Below are 24,240 nucleotides of genomic sequence, written 5' to 3'. Positions count from 1 at the left end.
GAGTATTTCCTACAATAGAGGTTTTCTGGTGATAAAATCCCTCAGCTTTTGTATGTCAGGGAATGTCTTTATTTCTCCTTCATTTTTTAAAGGATAATTTGGCTGGATGTATTATTTGTGTCTGGTAATTTCTTTCAGACATTTGAATATCTGGTTCCACTCTCTTTTGGCTTATAGAGTTTCTTTTGAGAAGTCGTTTGAAATTCTGATGGGTTTTCCTTTGTAGGTTACTTCTTTCTTTACCCTGGTTGCTTTGGGAATGTTTTCTTTGTCATTAATTTTTGACAGTTTTAATACAAAGTGCCTTGGAGAGGGCATCTTTGGATTGATGTAACAAGGTGTTCTGTTTGCTTCTTGTATTTAAGGATCTAATTCTTTCCATAGGTTTGGGAAGTTCTCATCCCCTATTTGTTTCAATAGACTCTCCATTCCCTGTTCCCTCTTTTCCTCCTCCACAATGTCTATTATTCTAATATTGCTTTTTCTGATGGAGTCCGATAGTTCTCATAGTCCGGCTGGCATGGCTTGGTGGCTGAATGTCGACCTATGAACCAGGAGATTGGGATTTGATTCCCGGTCAGGGTATATGCCCGGGTCACGGGCTCGATTCCCAGTGGGGAGCATGCAGGAGGCAGCTGACCAATGATTCTCTCTCATTATTGATGTTTCTACTTCTCTCTTCCTCTCTGAAATAAATTAAAAATATATACTTTAAAAAATGATAGTTCTTGTAGAGCTCTTTCATTTTTCTTTATGCCCAGGTCTCTCTCTTCTTCCCTCTGTCATTTCTAGATTCCTAACTTTGATATCACTAATTCTTCCTCTATCTGGTTGGTTCTGTTTTCTATGCTCAGTAGTTTACTCTTAATCTCCTTAATTGCATGCTTCTTTTTCAGGATTTCTGTTGGTTCTTTTTTTTTAAATTTAAATCTACTTGGTAAAGTCCTTGTTTTGTTCATTGATTTGTTTTCTGAATGCATTGGATTGCCTATTTGTATTTTCTCACATTTCACTGAGTATTTCAAAATTGTAATCTTGAAATTTCTTGTCATTTATAGCACATATTTTCATGTGTTCCAGCTCGCTTTCTGGGGATTTTTAAATTTTCTTTCTGATCACCCTCATTATCTTAGTTATTCATGGTTTTTGCTGTTCTCCTTTGCCTAGGCATGCATACCTGTCTATATTAATGGCTGATAGCAGCTTTCTTTGAAGAGGCCTTTCTACTACTTTCCTGTAGATGGTGCTGAATCATAAGACGTTTTACCTCTGTGATCTCCCAGTCTTGAACTTCAAGGCTTCTGTAAGATAGTATAGCCATGCTGCTTGGCGGTGAGGTTTATTTTGACCTCACCATAATCATGACCCTTGACCTTAGTGGGATCCCACCCCAAGCACCCTAGCTTAGGATCAGTCACAGGGAAATAGCAGTTCTACTGCAATAGCTCTTGGTTTACAGATAATTTTGGGAGTACAAGTGATGGCAGAGCTTTGTGGTTCTGTTACTTTGTCTGCATCACCACCACCCAACCTGAGAGTGGTGAGTCACATTGCAGAATCCTGTGCTCTGTCAGACATCTGCTGGCTCAGTCACTGTTCACTCCACTAGCCACTCACCCTGCTGTTCTCTGTTCCTCCTGGCAGAAGGTAGAGTCTGCTACTGCTGGCTTCCTCCCCTCTCCAGGCAGAGCCACGAGGTTCCAGCTGCAGGGCTGCTTCTTCAGGTCACCTGCCCTTTTGTCCCTTCTCATCTCCCCGTTTATTGCTGGTTGCTCACCTTTAGATGTTTCAATGTGCAGGTCTCTCAGGCATGCCTCTGTATTGAGCAGTAAATTCTTTGTTCAGTTATAGATGGTTAACATGTTGAAATTCCAGGGTGAGAGGCTAAGTTGCTCTCTTTTGCCACCATTCCACTAACTAGAATCCTTTTCACTTGTTTTTAAAGTGTATAAAATATTTTGTTTTTCTTCTTTGAAGAAAGCAAAAAAGAATTTTCTGAGTGAGACCCACCATTGATTTCTTCCATCTCTGTTTCTCTGCTCAAGAAACACATCCTCAGATTTGCAGGCCCATCTGAGCTCCCTCAGGTAGGACTCGACTTCTTAAGACCACAGTCTTACCTCAGCCTCTCCCTCAAATTACTGCTCTCAGATCAGTATCAACAGAGGAGAAGCTCGCCTAAGACACTTGCCATGGGAAGTGTTAACTTATCAAGTTAACAGGGCTCTGGGCCTGTCCTTCACAGAGATCCAGCCCTTAGAATCCAGTTCTTAGCCACTGGTCACTGTGTTTAGGGCTGTGCCCTAGAGCCCTCTACCACACCTGGACTCCTGGTCAGAGATCTTTGCATTGAAATCCTTGTGCCTGCTATAAACCCTGCCTCACCCGGCTGGTTCCTAGAGGGATGAAGTTCTATTCTTCCCTGAGAACAGTCATTCTTTTTATGTTTATATATTTTTTATTTAAAATATTACATATAGTAGTACATATATCTTTTTTTCCCCATTGACCTTCTCCCAGCCTCCCCTAACCCCTGTCACATGCCCTCATCGCACCGCCCCAGTGTCTTGTGTCCATTGGTGTGCTTATATACATGCATACAAGTCCTTTTGTGGATCTCTTTCCCTCTGTCCCCAACATTCCCCAGGCTTCCCGCTATAATATGACAGTCTGTTCGGTGCTTTACTGCCTCTGTATCTATTTTTTTGTTCATCAGGTTATAATGTTCTTTATTTTCCATAAATGAGTGAGATCATGTGGTATTTATCTTTCATTGCTGTGCTTATTTCATTCAACATAATGCTCTCCAGGTCCACCCATGCTGCTGCAAATGGTAAGAATTCCTTTTTTATAGCAGTGTAGTATTCCATTGTGTAGATGTACTATAGTTTTCTAATCCACTCATCTGCTGATGGGCATTTAGGCTGTTTCCAAATCTTAGCTATGGTGAATTGTGCTGCTATGAACATAGGGGTGCATATATACTTTCTGATTCGTGTTTCTAGTTTCTTGGGATATATTCCTAGAAGTGGGATTACTGGGTCAAATGGGAGCTCCATTTTTAGCTTTTTGAGGAAACTCCATACTGTTCTCCACAGTGGCTGCACCAGTCTGCATCGCCACCAGCAGTGCACGAGGGTTTCTTTTTCTCCGCATCCTCGCCAGCACTTGTTTGCTGATTTGTTGATGATTGCCATTCTGACAGGTGTGAGATGGTACTGCATTGTCGTTTTGACTTGCATATCTAGGATAATTAGTGACTTTGAGCATGTTTTCATATGTCGCTTGGCCTTCCTTCTGTCTTCTTTCAAAAAGATTCTATTTAGGTCTGTTGCCCATTTTTTTGGGATCATTTATCTTCCTTTTATTAAGTTGTATAAGTTCCCTGTAGATGTTGGAGATTAAACCTTTATCAGTGATAACATTTGCAAATATGTTCTCCCATAGAGTGGACTTTCTTGTTGTTTTGTTGATGGTTTCTTTTGCTGTGAAAAAGCTTTTTATTTTGATGTAGTGCCATTTGTTTATTTTCTGTTTAGTTTCCATTGCCCTCGGAGCGGTATCAGTGAAGAAATTGCTTCGGCATATGTCCGAGATTTTGCTGCCTCTGGATTCCTCTAGTATTTTTATGGTTTCCCATCTTATGTTTAAGTCCTTTATCCATTTTGAGTTTATTTTTGTGTATGGTGTAAGTTGATGGTGTAGTTTCATTTTTTTGCATGTATCTGTCCAATTTTCCCAACATCATTTATTGAAGAGACTGTCTTGACTCCATTGTATGTTCATGCCTCCTTTGTCAAATATTAATTGAGCATAGTGGTTTGAGTTGATATCTGGGTTCTATATTCTATTCCATTGGTCTATATATCTGTTCTTGTGCCAGTACCAGGCTGTTTTGAGAACAGTGGCTTTGTATTACAACTTGAAATCTGGTATTGAGATCCCATCTACTTTGTTTTTCTTTATCAGGATACATGTGGGTATTCGGGGTCTTTTTTTATTCCAGATGAATTTTTGGAGAGTTCTTTCTAGGTCTGTGTAATATGCCGTTGGTATTTTTTAAGAAATATATTTTATGGATTTTTTACAGAGAGGAAGGAAGAGGGATAGAGAGCTAGAAACATCAATCAGCTGCCTCCTGCACACCCCCTACCGGGGATGTGCCCGCAACAAAGATACATGCCCTTGACCGGAATTGAACCTGGGACCCTTCAGTCTACAGGCCGACGCTCTGTCCACTGAGCCAAACAAGTTTGGGCTGCCGTTGGTATTTTAATGGGGAGTGCATTGAATCTATAGATTGCTTTGGGTAGTATGGACATTTTAATGATGATTCTACCAATCCATGAACATGGTATGTTCTTCCATCTGTTTATGTCTTCCACTATCTCATTTATCAGTGTCCTGTAGTTTTCCGCATATAGGTCTTTTACCTCCTTAGTTAAATTTATTCCTAGGTATCTTAATTTTTGGGGGGCGATGGTAAATGGGATTGCTTTTTAGTCTCTCTTTCTGTAAGTTCACTATTGGTGTATAGAAATGCCATAGATTTCTTGGCATTAATTTTGTATCCTGCTACATTGCCGAATTCATTTATTAAGTCTTAATAGTTTTTTTATGGAGTCTTTTGGTTTTTTTATGTACAATATCATGTCATCTGCAAATAAGGACAGCTTTATTTCTTTTCCAATTTGGATGCTTTTTATTTCTTCTTCTTGTCTAATTGCAATGGCTAATACTTCAAGTACTATGTCGAACAGGAGTGGTGAGAGTGGGCATCCCTGTCTTGTACCTGTTATTAGGGGAAATGGTTTTAGTTTTTGCCCATTGAGTATTATGTTGGCTGTGGGTTTATTATATATGGCTTTTATTATGTTGAGGTATGATCCTTCTATTCCCATCTTGCTGAGAGTTTTTATCAAGAAAGGGTGTTGGATTTTGTCAAATGCTTTTTCTAATCAATTGATATGACTATGTGATTTTTATCTCTCAATTTGTTTATGTGATGTATCACGTTTATTGATTTGCGAATATTGTACCATCCTTTCATCCCTGGGATAAATCCTACTTGGTCATGGTGTATAATCTTTCTGATGTATTGCTGGATCCGATTTGCTAGAATTTTGTTGAGGATTTTGTCATCTATGTTCATGAGGGATATTGGCCTGTAATTTTCTTTCATTGTGTTGTCTTTATCTGGTTTTGGTATTAGGGTGATGCTGGCTTCATAGAATGAACTTGGAAGTGTTCCTCTTGAATTTTTTGGAATAGTCTGAGGAGGATAGGTTTTAGTTCTTTAAATGTTTGGTAAAACTCCCCTGTGAAGCCGTCTGGCCCCGGGCTTTTGTTTGCTAGAAGCTTTTTGATGACTGCTTCAACTTCTTCCATAGTTTTTGGCCTATTGAGGTGTTTAGATTCTTCCTGATTGAGTTTTGGAAGGTTGTATTTTTCTAGGAATATGTCCATATCCTCCAGGTGTTCAGTTTGTTGGAACAGAGTTGTTCATAGTATTTTGTAACAATCCTTTGTATTTTGGTGGGGTCTGTTGTTATTTCTCCTCTTTCATTTCTGATTTTGTTCATTTGAGTCCTCTCTCTTTGCTTCTTGGTGAGCCTGGCTAGAGGTTCATCAATCTTGTTTATCCTTTCAGAGAACCAGCTCTTGGTTTTGTTGATCTTTTGTATTGTCTTTTTGGTATCTATGTTGTTTATCTCCACTCTGATCTTTATTATTTCCTTCCTTCTGCTTACGCTGGGACTTTCTTGTTGCTCTCTTTCTAACTCTTTGAGTTGTAGGGTTAGGTAATTACCACTGTTTCTTGTTTTTTGCAGTAGGCTTGTAGAGCTATGAACTTCCCTCTCATGATGCTTTTGCTGTGTCCCATATATTTTGGATTGTTGTGTTTTCATTGTTGTTTGTTGCCATGATGCTTTTTATTTCTTCTTTGATCTCTCTGATAACCCAGTCATTGTTTAATAGCATGCTATTTAGTCTCCATGTGTTTGATATTTTTGGATTGTTTTTATTGTAGTTGATTTCCAGTTTTATGCCACTGTGATCTGAGAAGATGCTTGATATGATTTCTATCTTCTTAAATTTGAAGAGACTTTGCCTGTGACCCAATATATATCATCTATCTTTGAAAATGATCCCACGTGCACTTGAAAAGAATGTATATTCTGTGGCTTTGGGGTGAAATGTTCTGAAGATGTCAATTAATTCCATCTGTTCTAGTGATTCATTTAAGATTGATATTTCTTTGCTGATTTTTTTTTGTTTAGAGGATTTAGCCAATGATGATAGTGGGGTATTAAAGTCTCCTACTATGATTGTATTGCTGTCAATCTCTCCCTTGATATCCTCCAGGAGATTTTTTTGTATTTCGGTGCTCCTGTGTTGGGTGTGTATATGTTTACCAGAGTTATTTCTTCTTGTTGAATTGCTCCCTTTAGTAATATGAAGTGGCCTTTCTTATCTCTTTTTTATGTCCTTCATTTTGAGGTCTAATTTGACAGATAGAAGTATTGCTAACCCAGCTTTTTTTTTTCATTTCCATTCACCTGAAAAACCTTTTATCATCCCTTCACCCTCAGTCTGTGTGCATCTTTTTTTCTGAGGTGGGTTGCCTGTAGACAGCAGATATATGGGTCATGTTTTTTTTTATCCAATCCGTTACCATATGTCTTTTGATTGGGGCATTTAATCCATTTACATTTAAAGTTATTGATAGGTACTTGTTGTTGCCATTTTTTTTTTACCCGTCTTCCTTTGTTGCTTCCTATTTCTGTTTTTTGTTTGTTTGTTTGTTTTGTTTTTACAGCAGACCGTTTAGCATTTCTTGCATTGCTGGTTTGGTGGTAATAAACTCCCTTAGTCCTTTTTTGTCTGTGAAGCTCTTGATTTCACCTTCAATTTTGATCGATAGCCTTGCTGGGTACAGTATTCTTGGATTCAGACCCATCCTTTGCATGACTTTGTATATTTCATTCCATTCCCTTCCTGGCCTGATGTGTTTCTGTTGAGAAATCAGTCGCTAGCCTGATGGGGGATCCTTTGTAGGTAACTTTCTGTCTCTCTCTGGTCACTTTTAATATTCTTACTTTGTCGTTGGTATTTGCCAATTTAATTATAATGTGCCTTGGCATCAGTCTTTTGGGGTTCATTTTGTTTGGGACTCTGTGAGCTTCTTGAGTTTGTGTGGATTTTTTCTTCCCTATAGCAGGGAAGTTTTCTCTCATTATTTTTTCAAACAGGTTTTCTTTTCCTTGCTCAGTTTCCTCTCCTTCTGTCCCCCCTATTATGCAGATGTTGTTTTGTTCCATGTTGTCCGAAAGTTCCCTTCAGCTCTCCTCCTGCTTTTTAATTTTTTTTCTAGATGCTGCTCTGCTTGGGTATTTTTTCCTACCTTGTCTTCTAGCTCACTGATGCAGTCCTCTGCTTCTTCTAGTCTACTCTTGATGCTTTCTATTGAGTTCTTTACAGCAGCGATGTCATTTTCATTTCTTCTTGGTTCTTCATTTCCTCTTGGTTCTTACACATATTGTCGAATTTGTCTCCCATTCTTTTCATCCACCTTATGACCATTTCTCTGAATTCATTCTCTGACAGGTTTCTTGCCTCCATTTTGTTTACTTCCTTTTCTGGTGATGCCTTCTTTTCTTTCATATGCGGGCTGTTTCTTTGTCTCCTCATGATCTCTCTTCTCTGGGTGTCTGGTTATGTAGTTCTCTCTCTCCTTTCCATGGTGGAGTGTAGATCTCCTCTGAATCTGCGTGCTTGCGCCACTCGGGGACCCATGTTCTCGGGTTCGCAGCTGTTCGATGGGTGCTGTGGTTGTAGATTCCCCAGGCTTTTCAGGCTCCTGATAACATCCACTTTTTCTTCAAGATGGCGCGGTCTCCGCGTCTGAGCCAGTCACTCCAAGAAGGAACCCAGCAGCAGTGGGGGCTGCCTGGTCAGGAGAGCCCCATCCAACAGTCCCCCACTGTCTCCTGGAGTATAGCTGTCCCTCAACTCACCAACAAACACTCCCTGTGCGACCACACACTCTCCCTTTGTTTTCTCATTCACACACTATCTTGCAGTCTGCCTTCCGGTCGGCATCCATCTTCTTTCCTGAGAACAGTCATTCTATTCTTTCCCAATTCAAGAGTCTCTCTAGGTGATTCAGAAAGTGGGAATAAGAATAGAAAATGATAATCTCTGTTGGGTCTGGGGCAAGGGATCCTTACCTTCCTGGTGTTTCTATGTTCCCTAGGTAGTGGTAAGGATTGATCTCTATCCAATAACAGGACTAACACAAGGAAGAGCAGTGCTCCACACACGATGCCAAAGATGGTATCAATCACCCAGCGAAGACTGGAGCTCTGCCAGGTAGCAATAGCGCTTTTCAGAGGACAGAGAAAGTCCTCCATGATCTGAATCATACTGCTGCCCTCAGGCACTCGAGCACTGCCAGTTCACTTGGGGGCAGAAACCCAGGCCTGCATCACAGAGCTATGACCTTGTCACAAAGGCTCCTGAGGGTGGGGGAGGGACAATAAGAAGAGGAGGATGCCCATCCCCCACAACCCAGCCCCACATCTCCCTGTACCCTTCTGGACCTTCTAGATCTCTCCTTCCAGCTCTTCTCTCATCCTGCCAGAGAGACCTTAGCCAATTTCCTATTAATTTCATCTGGAACCTAGATGTCACCCAGTTCCCTTTGTCCCTACAAGATCTTGACTTGAGGCCCACCAGTTTAATAAACCTTGGAAATTAGAAGTTAATCCTATAATTGTGGCTATTTCCCAGGGATTTTTTTTTCCCCAGGGATTTTTATTTTATTTCTTCTGTCCTCAACTCCAGCTTCTGCACACAATGTTTTTGTCTTATAAAAACCCAGGCACAGAACTTTTACACTTACTTATTTTTATGTATTTTGAGTAGTTTTGTCACATTTTCAATCAGAGTGACTTACAAAGTTAAAAGAATTTATTATTCAAAAGGTATAAATCTAAGTATAAAAGAATTATATGTATTTAAACCTTTAAATAATAACCTTACAAATTTACAGCGTTTATAATTCTGGAGTTAGTAAAGCTTCAAACTGCACAAAGACGTTTGGGACATGTACACACACACACACACACACACACACACACACACACACACACACAAACTCATCCTTTCACAAACCAATCCATATTTTCAAATCTAAGAATCCATAATTTTCTACTTAAAATTTTTTCAAACGTGTGTTGGCCCAGTCTTCACTCTCTATATGTGTTTTTAAACATGTTGTCCTAGTCCCTTAGGGCTGCTAGAACAAAATATCACAAACTGGATAGATTAAAAACAATAGAAATTTACTTCTCACAGTTCTAGAGGCTGGTAAGTCCAAGGTCAAGGCATGAGGTCACCTTCTGGTGATGGCCCCTTTCCTGGTTCACAGCTATACCCTTCTCGCTGAGTTCTCACATGGTGGAGAGAGGCTAGGGACCTCTGGAGCCTTTTTTATCAAACACCAATCCCATTAATAAGGGCTTATAAGTACCACTCAATGGCCCTATCATCTTTAGGAGTTAGGATTTCAACATATAAATTTGGGGACAATGCATAAACATTCAGACATGTGCATATGTGCTACACCCAGAAACCAGGAATGGGTCACGGTGAGCTGAGGTACTGACCCTTCAGGTTTGTAGGATGGAAGGTGAGATAAGGGGTCAAAGCCTGGGGCTGATTCAGGTCTTAAGCAGCCTCTTCAGATATCACTAGTGTGTTCTGTACATATTCTCTTTTCTGACTGTGCCCTCCCCTCCAGACGTCTGGAGCCTCAAGTCCAACCTGAACCATCTAGAGAGAGCTTATGGTACCATACAGACTTCCCTTATGGTACCCTTCTGCATCCCTTCAGCAGCAGTATTCGGGATCCACATGGAAAATTTGTCTTAACACTCCAGGTGCACTTAAAAGAAATGCGTGTCCCCTCCTCGCTGGTCATATTTTTAGACAGCTTTATGGGAACCAGGGCATTTGAGTTTATTTGGCTGCATTGTCATGAACAAGCACATTTTGCTACATCTACTATTGCTTCTATGGTTCCCAGTCTTTTCCTCCTCTACGCCATTGTTACCTTGAATTCAACCTTTTATCAATATTTGGGCTTAGGTCATCCTTGTATTCATATTTGCTGTCTTTTTTCAATTATTTTCAGTATGTTTAAAATATCTTTAAAATATACTTTTATTGATTTCAGAGAGGGAGAGGGAGAAAGAGACTGAAACATCAATGATGAGAGAGAATCATAGATTGGCTGCCTCCTATACACCCTCTACTGGGGATCAAGCCTACAACCTGAGCATGTGCCCTTGACCGGAATCGAACCTGGGACCCCTCAGTCCGCAGGCCGACCCTCTAGTCACTGAGCCAAACCGGCTAGGGCTATTTAAAATTGTTTTACATTTAAAAATCTTATCTGAACGTCTTTACCTTGATTCATTTAATTATTGTTGTATTATTATTTCTGCCATCTTAGTTTATACTTTATTTTCCATACTTTGTTTCTTTCCCCCCTCCTTTTGCATCTTCCACTTTATAGATCACGTGTGTTTCTTTGTTTTGTTTGGTTTGGTTTACTTGGAATTTGGAAATTTTTTATTTGTAATGGTTTTATGTCATTAATTGTTAATTTCCTCTTCAATTTCTTATGTGTGTCAATATTAATATCATCTCAGCAAAGCACTCTTGCCTCCTCTCATCTTCTCTGATGTTGCTTTCTCCATCATGGCAGTCTTTATTTCAAGGGGACATTTTCTGGAGCTTTAATGCTGGGTTATTTGAATATGCTACACTTTCATCTACATTTTAGGATACAATAAAGGTCATTAGTATCAATCATTTCAAAAATCTAATAGCATGTTTGCAGTTATTTTTCTTCCTACTAGAGTATTTTCTCTAAAAATATTTTCGAACAGATTTGAAATACAACTTTTGAGTCCTTATTTTCTGATAACATATTTTTTTTGTGACTCTGTATTTAAAAGACCTTAGCTGCAAATAATCCAAGGTTTAAATTTATTTCTTTTCAATCCTTTAAAATATTACTCCCCTGTATTCTTGTCTCCAACATTACTGATGTCAATCAAAGTCAATTTTTCTTTAAAGGATGATCTGACTTTCCATCATTTTGACAAGATGTTACAAAACAAAGAGTATAAATCATAAAATGTTAATGCAATATGAAAGAAATTAAAACCTTCTTGGGACATTCAAGTACACAGGAAAATTAACTATCATGCACCAATTCAGGGGGAAAAATGAGAAAGAAACTTGATGAAAGAGACAGCAATTAGATCCAAGAATAGTTGGATGTACTTGAAATGAACAACCAAGAAATAAAAGCTGACACCTGGCAGCAGGCCTAGCAAACAGTAATTTATCAAAGAGAATAATAAGATTAGGTTATCTTGGTGATGTGCTGCAAGAGATGTAATGTTTCTTTCTAGTCTTTCACAATAAAGGTAAATCAAACTCCTGGAAAACAAGAAATAATGATGTACCACAAATGTACAACATTTGAGTAAAATGGCCATATTTTTATGTATTTAAAATAAAATCTATTGTAGATTGCATCTCTTTTCAGAAATTAATTTAGAATTGATGGCATATAATTTTTAAAATTGACATTTCAAACAATGAAGAGAAGATAGTTTATCTTCTTTTAAAAAATGTTTTTTAATGATTTCAGAGAGAGAAAGGGAGGATAGATAGGAACATCAATGACAGAGAATCACTGATCAGCTGCCTCCTGCACACTCCCTACTGGGGATCAAGCCTGCAACCTGGGCATGTGCCCTGACTGCGAATTGAACTGTGACTTCCTGGTTCATGGTCGACACCCAAACACTGAGCAACCCTGGCTGGGCAATAGTTTTACCTTTTTGATTCTTGGAAGCTGGAGGTTTTTGGAGGCTTAGGTGTTCATATAATTTCATTTCCTTCACAAAAAGACTAGTGTAACCATTATGTGAAATAGATTTCTGCCAAGAAATAACTCCCATCATTTTACAAAATGCTAACAAAAATTAATATCCTCTACACAGCTGGACTTGGGTAAGAGTTTAATGAAATCCACTATTAGAAAGGACACAATGAACTGAACAAGCAGGTATCAACACTGTGCAGGTTTGTTGTTGTATGTTGTTAAAAGCCAATTTTCTTATTATTAGAATTTACTTTCAACACACTATTAATGTAGTAAGAAACCTTGAAGGGCCTTAAAGGCCTTGAGACTTGAGTGTTTTTCCAGAGCTATAAAAATAACTTTTATTTTACACATGATTAGATATGTATCATTAGCCTATTACCCTTCTGAATTAGTGGTTCTATCTCAAATGAGGCAATGATTCTTCCAATATCTTACATAGTTTTTAAATATGTTAATATGTACAAATATATACTGTAGACTGTAATGTGCTACGGGGCCATGTCTAAGAATACACCGATGTTCAAGGCTGCTCTAAGCATGGGCCTAATCGGGGTACTCAAGGCCAAGATACTTTTAAGTAGGTGCAAGGCCACAGTGATTTCATGGTATACTGCACATGTGTGCCCTTCTATAGCCAAAATGATTGATGTAACTATTGGCATGAAGCCTTCTTTGTCTCTGGAGTAATATACAAGTTACTGACCAGCTTGTCTGAAGGAGTGTGAAGACGACAAAGACAGAGAGACAGAGCTGAGAGCTAGTACTGCTATGATGTAAGGCTAAAAGCTCATAGCTCAGATACAGTTACCATGTTAACCAGCTAGAGGGTGCTGGGCAGGAGAGACAGGAAAAGCTGCTGAGCCAGGGAAGCTACTGAAGCTGTAGCTCTAAGGGAGAGCTCAGGCTTTCTATGTAAAGCTTTAGGTTTAGAGGCAGCGTGTGGCTGCTCAGATAATAGCTGTGGGTACAGAGATTAATGCTGCTTTGTAGGAAAGATATGTATTTACCAGCCAGTATATGGCTGCCTGCGATTGGGACACTGTTATGAAAGACTGTGTTGTCTGATTACTATAAGGCCACTGGCTTCTGCAATAAAGACTTATACACCCACAACTTTTCATGGCTTCACCCTATAAGATGCGGCATACAAGGAGATCCAGCCCCAGGTAGAGGGGCTTGGACCCAACACCTGTAACTAGTGAGCAGAAGATAAAGGAAGAACTTGGAATAAGTTCCCAATAGTTAGTACAGTCAACAGGGTTCAAGAAGGAACCTGCTCAGGTGTAGTCAGGAAGAATTTTGGAGAATATATGGACTCAGAGCAGCAGTGCTCATGCAGAGCTCGGGTTGTGTTCTGACATGTGCTATACAGACAAAAGCTACAAATCTATACATATAAAGAGGTAATATGCTAATTGCTGTTACAGAGTCCCCATAACGACCAATTTGCATATTGATGTGCAGGCAGCCAGGGGCTGGCAGCTGGAGCCAAGTTCCCAGGGGTTCGAGGAGACTGCCTGACAGGAGCCCGGACTGCAAAGAAGGAAGAGGAAGCGGTCACAGGGAACTCTTCCAATCCCCCTGCACGGACACCCTACCCCAGGCCCTGCACCCCTAGGGGGATGGGGAGAAGACCCAGCCTCGGGGGTAGCTGCAGCCCGAACCTCCAACTCCTGATCTCTTCCCCCACCACCCCTGCCAGGGGCGCCCACAACAATAGCACACTGGTGACCAACCATCAGCGTCCCCAAGGCACCTGGGGTCCACGGCCCACCACTACCAGGCCCCCTCCACTGGGGCTGGGCATGCCTCTCCTCCCTACAACTTCAGATCCAGGTGGAGGCAAGCCTGAGTGGCCTCCCACGGTCAGACCCTTCCCCCCCACCCACCCCCCGACACACACACACACACACACACACACACACACACACACACACACACACACACACAGCAGCAACAGCAGCACTGTCTCTGCAGCGGAAGCGCTAAACCTGCCCTCCTAGCCCGCCTGGCTCCGCCCTGGCCCAGCCCCCACCTGGCTCCAGGAGATTGGAGCCCCGCCCTGAGCAGGTACAGCTGTGAAACAGCCAGGTACAATATAAAGCATGGTGCCAAGCGGGAAGGTTTGACAGTTACTCCCCCTTCGGCTTCGCTGCCCCGCTAGCATCCCCCTAACTCCCTGCTCCCCGCCAGCGCCTCCAGGGAGACCACCACTACAGGGCTGCTGGCCAGAGCCCTCCCCTCCCAGGCCAGTGGAACCCTCTACAAAGCTTCCATAGCTACAGTCCCAGGAAACAATCATGCCCTCCTCTCCTAATCAGCACCTGCTACCTCTGAGGGTACTCTTGGGCTTAAAAACAACAATCCCTTCCCATTTAGACATCACTTACTTGATGAAATATTTCTAGGTTTATTAGCTCAGAACCTCCTCATGACAACCCAGTGAGTTAGGCAGAGAAGAGATTACAATTCCCATGGTATATGCGTATGTATTCAGAAATAAAGCTCAGAGAGGAAAAGTGTCAAGCCCAGTGGTTCCCAAGGTGCAGCACACGCCCCATGGGGGGGGGGGCAATTTGATTTTAAGTGGGGGCAATTCGAGAATGAGTTAACAGTGAATTTTTTTGCATTTCTTATGGTTCTAGGGGGCCTCATCTACAGCGTATCCTACATAATAAAAGGCTAATATGCACATGACCGAATGGTGGAATGACTGGTCACTATGATGCGTGCTGACCACCAGGGGGCAGACATGCAATGCAGGAGCTGCCCCCTGGTGGTCAGTGTGCTCCCACAGGGGGGGCACTACTCAGCCAGAAGCCAGGCTCATGGCTGGTGAGCACAGCAGCAGTGGTGGGAGCCTCTCCCACCTCCGTGGCAATGCTAAGGATGTCCCAGGGCTCCTGGACTACTAGAGGGCGCAGGCCAGGCTGAGGACCTCCTCCCCCGCCACCAAGTGCACAAATTTCATGCACCGGGCCTCTAGTATTTCAATAAAAGTAAACACAATACTATTCCTTAATTGTATGTAAATTCAAGTCACATACGTGGTCCATGAATAGATGATGCCTAGATCACTAATATCCAAACATTAGTGTGAGGATATGATGCCTGGTTGTGGTTTGATAATAATTAATATTTGACAAAGGAGGCAAGAGCATACAATGGAGTCAAAACAGCCTCTTTAATAAATGGTGCTGGGAAATTTGGTCAGATACATGCAAAAAAATGAAACCAGATCACCAATTTACACCATACACAAAAACAAACTCAAAATGGTTAAAGGATTGGAATGTAAAACGGGAAACTATAAAAATCCTACAAGACTCCATAGGCAGCAAAATTACAGATATATGTCGGTCGTAGCAATATCTTTACAGACACAGCTCCTAGGGCAAGAGAGACTAAGGAGAAAAAAAAAAATGGGACTACATCAAAACAAAAAGCTTCTGCACAGCAAAAGAAACCATCAACAAAACAACAAGAAAGCCCACTGCATGGGAAAACATATCTGCCAATGTTATCTCTGATAAGGGTTTAATCTCCAACATTTACAGGGAACTCATACAACTTAACAAAAGGAAGATAACAAATCCAATCAAAAAATGGGCAAAGGATCTAAACAGACACTTTTCGAAATAGGACATTCAGAAAGCCAAGAGACACATGAAAACTTGCTCAAAGTCATTAATCATCCGAGAGATGTAAATCAAAACAACAATGAGGTACCACCTCACACCTGTCGGAATGGCTATCATCAACAAATCAATAAATGACAAGTGCTGGAGAGGATGTGGAGAAAAAGGAATCCTCCTTCATTGCTGGTGGGAATGCAGACTGGTGCAGCCATTGTGGAAAACAGTATGGCGTTTCCTCAAAAATTTAAAAATGGAACTGCCATTGGACCCAGTAATACCACTTCTAAGAATATATCCCAAGAAAACAGAAATACCAATCAGAAAGGATATATGCACCCCTATGTTCATAGAAGCACAATTCACCATAGCTAAAATTTGAAAACAGCCTAAATGCCCATCAGCAGATGAGTGGATTAGAAAACTATGGTATATCTATACAATGGAATACTACACTGCTATAAAAAGAAGGAATTCTTACCATTTGCAGCAGCATGGATGGACCTGGAGAGCATTATGTTAAGTGAAATAAGCCAGGCATTGAAAGAAAAATACCACATGATCTCACTCATTTATGGAAAATAAAGAACATTAAACTTGATGAATAAAAAGATAGATGCAGAGGCAGTAAAGCACCAAACAGACTGTCAAATTACAGCGGGAAGGCTGGAGAGTGTTGGGGAGGGAGGGAAATAGATCAACCAAAGGACTTGCATGCATGCATATAAACACACCAATGGACACAAGACACTGGGGGTGGGGGGTGGGATGAGGGTATGGGACAGGGGATAGGGGAAGCTGGGGGAAGGTCAATGGGGAAAAAAAAGATATATGTACTAATATATGTAATACTTTAAACAATAAAAAAATTTAAAAAATCAGAAAATTTTAAACAAACAAACAAATAAATAAATGAAGGAAGCGGTCATAGGTTTAAGCCTCGGACTGACCTGCTGGCAAAGTCGCAAACAAGTCCCAGCTTGGAGGGCATAGTTCTCTAAGCATAATTAGCTTGATCTTGTAACTACTCCCTAGATCTTTCCTGGGTAGTTAGTGGGCTGTGGGAGGGGCAGCAAGTGCTGCCAAAACAAGTGAAACTTATAAGAACATTGTAAACTACCTTGTTTGTCCCTGACTATAAATAAAGCATCAGCTTTGTAGTCTGGACCTGTTCTATGGCCTCAGCCAGGCCCAGAAGATCCACCTAGATCCAGCTTATTCTCTTGTCTGTCTTTTTTCTCAATCCTTCACTGCCCTCCCGCAGGCTTGCCGAACCCTTGGCTGTGCTGGCGCCCAACACGGTGCTGAGTTCGGCCCAAGTGGCACTCAATGCGGGCCTGAGTGTGAGGGAACTGCAATTGTCAGGTGAAAGGACGCTCCAGTGAAGCACGTGCAGCAAAAAGGAAGGTAAGGAGCGCAATTTAGTACTAGCTAGGTGTAAAACATAGGAAATTCAGGATCACAGGGAAAGAATGTACGCGTATCCATGCTTAAGGCTATGCTCCAAGCTAGGGGCTGTTCTGTGAGGTATGAACAGCTTTTCGATTTTTTGTATTTTGTGAGTAAAACCTGCCCATGGTTTTCTGAGGAAGAAAAGGTAAATATAGAGGCACGGGAGAAGGGAGGAAAACAACTTCGCGATCATTATATAGCTGAAGGTCCAGAGGAAATGCCTGTCTCTACTTTCAGTCTGTGGTCCCTGATTCGGGACTGCCTAGAGCTCACTCCAGAAGGGAAGTGGAGGAATGTGGCAGGTAAATGCAAATCTTGGCCAAATTGGGTGATTAGTTATTACTTTGGAAATCGAAAAAGAAAGAAAAAATTTAAGGACAGTTTTTGCATTTGAATACTTACAGGCTTGCTACTCAATTTCCTCGGGCAAGGAAAAAACATGGTTGGTTTGTTCTTAAAAATGTAAAGTGTTATTCATCTAGGAAATGCAAAATATATTTGTCCTGCCAGCTTTAAAAGTTCAAAGAGCAAATTAAATTGGGAGAAATTATGTAGTTGTGGTAATTAAATGCCTAAAGTAATTTATTTTTGAGAAAATAAAATGTTGTGTTTTCACTAATAATTAGGAATTCAAAATAAATTGCTTATTATTGGTCTAATTAAAAAAGAGGATTAATTCTGTGATCCCAACCAAAATTTTTCTATGCAAAAACTAGTTTAAAATCTAATTGATATCTTAAGATAATTGTAAAAGGTATTATAATATTTAAATCATATATAGATATTTGTTTAAGGTTTTTTTCCATGTTAAAATTTCAAGGCTTTAACAGAGATGATTTTTGGAAAGCTCCAAGGGCCCAGAGTAATACAAGAAATTTATTCTCTCTTCTTAAAGGAATTCTTTTTAAATTTAACAGATCTAATATACTTGAAATTGACCACACCTGGTTAGCACAGTTGGTAGAAGAGCATGAGACTCTTAATATACTTGAAATTGCATGGAAAGCCTTATAAAATAAAAATTAATAAATATACACATACACCCACTGGGGTCATTTAGCAAGCTCCTGGAGTTGTTGAATGGCTATATTTGGCTCATTCTCCAACTAAGGTATTAACTCCCTTCCATGATTCGGTTTCCCAGCTAATAGCTCGAGCCCGCCTTCGAACAGGCCAATGAGTGGGCCAAGACCCTGACCTTATTGTAGTGCCATTTACAGCTATACAGCAAGACCGGCTCTGGCAACGATCAACAAATTGGCAAGTTGCACTTGCTAATTTCTCCGGACAGGTTGGTAACCATTATCTAGCAAATAAGGTTTTACAATTTCTCTCAGTTACTACCTTTACCTTCCCAAAGATAGTGAAGTCACAACCCATACCTCAGGCACTAACCATTTTTACAGATGGATCTAGTTCTGGAAAAGCTGGATACTACTGCAGCAGAGGTGCAAAGGTCCTTCAAACCCCTTATATTTCAGCACAACGGGTAGAAATACAAGCTCTTATCTATGCCTTGACAGATTTTGCTACGGAGCTCATTAACCTATATAGTGATAGTGCCTATGTGGTAAGTATGGCCAAACTAATTGAAACAGCTACTATAGGGCACACTAATTCAGAGGAACTCTTTCATTTATTTTTCAACCTTATCATCAAAATGCTGCTGCCTTACGCAAACAATTCCATATTTCTTGGGAGCAAGCTCGTCAAATTGTTAAGCAGTGCTCTCAGTATGTAATTCATTGCCCTGTACAATCGTTGGGGTTAACCCTAGGGGTCTTAAACCTAATCAAATTTGGCAAATGGATGTCACCCACATACCGGAATTTGGTAAGCATAGATGGGTACATGTTAATGTAAATACCTGCTCCCGCTTTATCTTTGCGACTCCCCAAATGGGAGAGAGTGCCAAGCATGTAATTAATCATTGCCTTTGGGATACTAGGTCCTTCCTCAGAGCTAAAGACAATGGACCCACATACACTAGTTCTGCTTTTCAACATTTTTGTCAGAAATATCAAATTTGTCATAAAACTGGTATCCCTTATAACCCTCAAGGTCAAGCAATAGTGGAAAGAGCAAATCGTACACTTAAAATGCAATTACTAAAACAGAAAGGGGGAGACGGATGTTATGTGTCACCTCAAAACAAACTTAGTCATGATCTTTATACTTTAAATTTTTTGAATTGCGATGCAGAGGGTTGTACAGGAGCCGAAAGGCATCGGGCCTCCTGTACAATAGCATCCGCGGGGTTAGCCCAATGGAAGGATGCACAAACTGGACAATGGTTTGGACCAGATCCAGTAATGATGTGGGGAAGAGGTTGTGTTTGTATCTTTCCAGAAGGAGCCACGCAGCCAATTTGGGTGCCAGAGCATTATGTGCATCACCACCATGGACCCAGAGAAGCTCCTTGTCCCATCGTTCAAACGACTGAAAGCTGCCCCAATGACAGCAAAGCAGAAAAGGGAGATGACGAAGGCTATGCAAGAGACCGAGGTGCCAACATGGGGTCAGCTGAAGAAGTTAACAACTGAGGCCCAGCAGATGATTGAAAAGCAAGATGTGGAAGCTACTCCCTCAAACATATTTCTGGCCATGCAAGCATTGGTTAGCTGCCAGTCTTCTGCAAACTCTTTCGCAGCCAAGTCTGAGGATTCTTGAGTAAATCAGCAAAAGAAACTTTCATTTAGTAGGAAAATGTTACTGTAGTTTGATTTCTTTATTGTTGTGTTGCATTGGCATTATTATGTGTTGCATTGGCATTGTTTTGTTAATAGCCACGTCTGGGTTTTGCATTTGCATTGTTTTTTTATTGGGTTTTGCATTGGCATTGTTTTGTTAATGTTTTAATAGTCAGAACTTTGTTCTTGATGTTTAAGTTTCACTTCCACTATTAGTAGCTTAAATTTAAAAGAAAGGGCGAGATGTAGGAAGCGGTTATAGGGTTAAGCCTTGGACAGACCTGCTGGCAAAGTCGCAAGCAAGTCCCAGCTTGGAGGGCACAGTCCTCTAAGCATAATTAAGCTTGACCTTGTAACTACTTCCTAGATCTTTCCTGGGTAGCTAGTGGGCTGTGGGAGGGGCAGCAAGTGCTGCCAAAACAAGTAAAACTTACAAGAACATTGTAAACTACCTTGTTTGTCCCTGACTATAAATAAAGCATCAGCAAAGCAGTCTGGATCTGTTCTGTGGCCTCAGCAAGGCCCAGAAGATCCACCTAGACCCAGCTTATTCTCTTGTCTGTCTTTTTTCTCCATCCTTCACCGCCCTCCATCAGGCTCGCCGAACCCTTGGCTGTGCTGGCGCGGCATGCATGGATGCATGCATGCATAAATAAATAAATAAATAAATAAATAAAATAAAATTGTACCATCTATACCATCACAGGAAGTTATTAAAAATTGGTTAAAAATGGGGAACCAATACCCATATTTATCCAAAGGCTTTCTCTTTTTTAATTTTATTTAACTGTGGTAAAAACAAATGTAATGTAAAGTCTACCCTCTTAATAAATTTTTCATTGTATAATGAAAAAAAACACAAAAAAACAAAGTGAAGCAAGAATTCATTTTTCACATCTCCATATCAGATCCAACCAGGAGATTCAGAACACAAGACTGATTTTATCCTTACCTTTGGTCATGTATTGGTAAAGTATATTCATTAAAATGCTTTTGTGCAAGAAGATAGATTAAAAAAATAATAAAAACCAATGTATTAAACCTCAAAAGGTACAAATATGAAAAGATTGCCTTAAAATCTTAAATGGTTTTCAAAAACTATTAGCGGACATTAATTGGTTAAGACCTTATCTAAAAATCTCTACAGGAGAAATGACAAATTTATTCAATACACTTAGGGGTGATTCTAATCTTTCCTTGCCCTGAACATTAACAGATGAAGGTAGGAAGGAGTTCCTAAGAATTGAGCAGGTAATCTGTAGAGTGTCTGGGAAGGCACATGAGCATTTCTTTAATTATTATCAGCTGAATCCAGAGGCGTTGGCAGAGCATCCTGGAGATGTACCATGCCAGTGGCAGGTATGTTGTCAGCCTGACCCTTAGCTCAGGTGCCAGGGGGTGGGTTTCATTATCTAAGTTCATCCAGGTGCAATGAACGGACACAATTATCTGGGCTTAGCCAGGTGACTATTACAAAGAAGCCACAAGAATGAAAAATTACAGCTTGATCTTTAACCATGATTTCACATAATTTCCTTTGTTTTAAACTTTAGTTAAACTTCCTGGAATCATGCTGTATATAATAAACACGCTGCACCGGCTCTGGGTCACTGTCTCTCCATCAGAGGGCCAGCTGTCTCACCTGGTCCCAGCTTTTCCCCTGTCTCTTGCTTTCATTTTCTCAATCCCCAGCCACCCCTACTCAAGACTACTGTCTGTTCTATAGCTGCGCTGGATGCGATAAAGAGATATACTTAATAGCAATCTCCTCAACCCAAGTAGCATGGGTACAACCTGAATTGCCTTTATTAGGACAGATTAATCCTACTGCAAATAGTCCCACTGGAGTCATCTTATAAAATAAAAACTCTCCTACTATTATTGAATGGGTAAACTTAGGGCATTAATTCTCTAAAATTATGGTTACATGTATAGAACTCATGGCTCAGTTAATATCTCAACTCAGAAAGCACTGCAGGCAGCTTAGAGGAGAAGAACCCCAATGCATCTATCTTCCCCTCAATGGGAAGCAATTAGAAATGTTATTTCAGACTGATTTGAATTGGCAAATTGGACTAAGTAGATATTCAGGGAAACTTAGTTTTCACCTACAAAAAACAAAACAAAACAAAACAAAACAAAAAAACAACACAAAAAAACCCAACAAATTATTAAAATTTTTATATTACACCCCTACTATTATACCAAAAAAAAAAAAAAATACTAGGCAGGAACCTATTCCTGGAGCAGTAAGCGTTTTTACTGATGGTTCATCTAATGGTAAAGCTGCTTATCATGCAATGAATTCAGACCGAGTCATCCAGGCCAGTCATACTTCTATGCAAATAATTAAATTGGAAGCTATCAAGGCTGCACTACAGAATTTCCAAAAGCCTCTTAATATTATTTCTGATTCTGCCTATGCTTCTGGCCTGGCAAATAGAACTGAGATGAGACTGCTCGATTAAAATGGCTCAGTGACCAAAGTCTATTTATACTATTTAAGCAGCTGTCATTTCCAGCAATTTTGTAAAAAGTGGGAAATTCAGCACATTACGTGAATACCATACACTTCCTAAGGACAGGCAATTATAGAACGCCAATATCAGTGGCTAAATTCCCAACTTGAAAAACAAAAAGGGAAATAGAGGAAAAACCTCCTGTTAATAAACTACACAAAACCTTAATTACTTTAAATTTTTTCACTTGTAAGGCTGATGGTAAGACACCCATGGAATTACAATGGTGTCAGAATAAGCCAAAGGAAAATGGTCTGGTTAAATGGAAAGATCCCGTGTCTGGCTTATGGAAGGGCCCAGACCCCTTGTTAACCTTTGGTCGAGGATATGCTTGTGTATTTCCAGAAAGCTCCTCCAAGCCCATGTGGATTCCTGCAAGGCCTCAACCTGTACCTATGGCTGCAGACAATCGACTACTCCAGCCACAGATAGCAGTAGCCCCAAGCCACACGCTGAAGATAAGGAATGGGAGGAGAACAAGACAGAGGAGAAACAGTCCAGAGATGACCTGGGGGATGGTGAAGAAGCCTTGCCATGCCAGCAGTCATCAGTTGTGCAATGGTGCAGGTTGACCTGGACAAAGCCAAAGAAGGTCGGACCTGCATTGTCATTGCCCATTGTTTGTCCACCATCCAGAACTTGAATATCATTGTTGTCATGTCACAGGGGACAGTGATTGGGAAGGGGAACTCAAAGAACTGATGGCACAGAAAGGAAACTACTACAAACTAATTCCTTAAGTGGCTGACAGCAATTTAAAAGGACATGAAAGAACTCAATCCTTTTCATTGGTACTCCCTACATTTGCTTTTTCATTCTTGTTCTTATATGTTTATTTCTAGTCTGCAGATGCAAATGAAGTCTTAAAAGGACTCAAGCCCTGCAGATGGCATACACTTTCTAGATTTATTAAGAAAAGAAAAAGGGGGAAATGCCTGAGGCTAAAACCAACAGTTAGCATATAATTGTGAAAAGACCCATTGGAAGGCCAATGGACTTTGATATTTAGCAGGCCTGAAAATCAGCATAATATTGCCTGCTGTGGGCTCAATGGCTGAAGGCAATTCCCTAACCTGATAATGCTTTCACTGTTTACCAAACTTTACCTTTGATATGCCTGTATGCATTCCTAAAGGGCAAATGTGTATTCAAGTGAATAAAAGTTGACAGGTCCGGGGTTTCAGTGAGCTTCTCCACTAGAGACAGGTTTCCACCTGGCCCCCCATGCCTTCTAAATTCATATTTCATGTCTAGTGTTTTCCTTTGTGCGTGGCCCCTTCTTCAGATCCTGCACCCTAGACCAGCTCTGTCCAATCTCAGCCATTCTAGTATTTTGCATTAATTGCACCTGGTGGGGGATTTTCAGTGCTGACTTGAGATACCAAGGTACTCCTGTTCCTCACCCATAAAACTCAGAGCTGTGCCTTCCCCTTTCAGAACCAAAGCAAAAAAAGAAAAATTTTCAACAAACAACCCCAAGAACATCTACCTTGTAACTAGTATACATTATACTGCATGTGTATTTAAATACTAGAGACCCAGTGCACTGATTCGTGCACTGGTGGGGTCCCTTTGCCTGTGCCCTCTCGCAATCTGGGATCCCTCAGGGGATGTTGGAGGCCCGGTGCAGGCCAAGCCAATGGACCCCACCGGTGCACGAATCCCCTCCCTCCCTTCCTTCTGAAATTCATCAGTCTGTTCCATGTTTCCATGCCTGTACATTGAGTGTCTGCCCCCTGTGGTCAGTGCATGTCATAGCTACTGGTCCAACAGTCGAACAGTCACTTAGGCTTTTATATGTATAGATATAACATTTTAAAATATAAAACTAAGGCCTGGCTCCTTTCTGGCAACAACCCACAATAGGATCAGTACAAAACACTGTCATTTTATTTGGGCTAGGTTATGAAGAGGGCAGTGAGAGCTACTAGGAATCCGCTTATACTCACACAAGCAGTTATTGGGACATTCAA

At 40.7% G+C, this 24,240-nt stretch overlaps 1 protein-coding gene across 4 annotated transcripts in view; it reads right to left on the bottom strand.

The window, feature by feature from the left end:
- Positions 1-24,240, bottom strand: part of LOC129151658 (putative spermatogenesis-associated protein 31C1) — a 42,806-nt gene that overhangs the window by 13,833 nt on the left and 4,733 nt on the right. The window contains exon 1 of one of the 4 annotated variants that reach the window (XM_054727348.1): positions 8,232-8,429. The exons of the other annotated variants lie outside the window; for them this stretch is intronic. Within the exon in view, the coding sequence (XP_054583323.1) occupies positions 8,232-8,426 (195 nt within the window). The 5' untranslated portion in view covers positions 8,427-8,429. Of the gene's footprint in view, positions 1-8,231; positions 8,430-24,240 lie in introns of those variants that run through there. 4 annotated transcript variants of the gene reach the window in all.

This window comes from Eptesicus fuscus, chromosome 15 (genome assembly GCF_027574615.1).
Source record: "Eptesicus fuscus isolate TK198812 chromosome 15, DD_ASM_mEF_20220401, whole genome shotgun sequence".
Taxonomy (NCBI): Eukaryota; Metazoa; Chordata; class Mammalia; order Chiroptera; family Vespertilionidae; genus Eptesicus; species Eptesicus fuscus.
The sequence above is the reverse complement of the archived record's forward strand: the minus strand, read 5'-3'. Positions and strand labels throughout refer to the sequence as shown.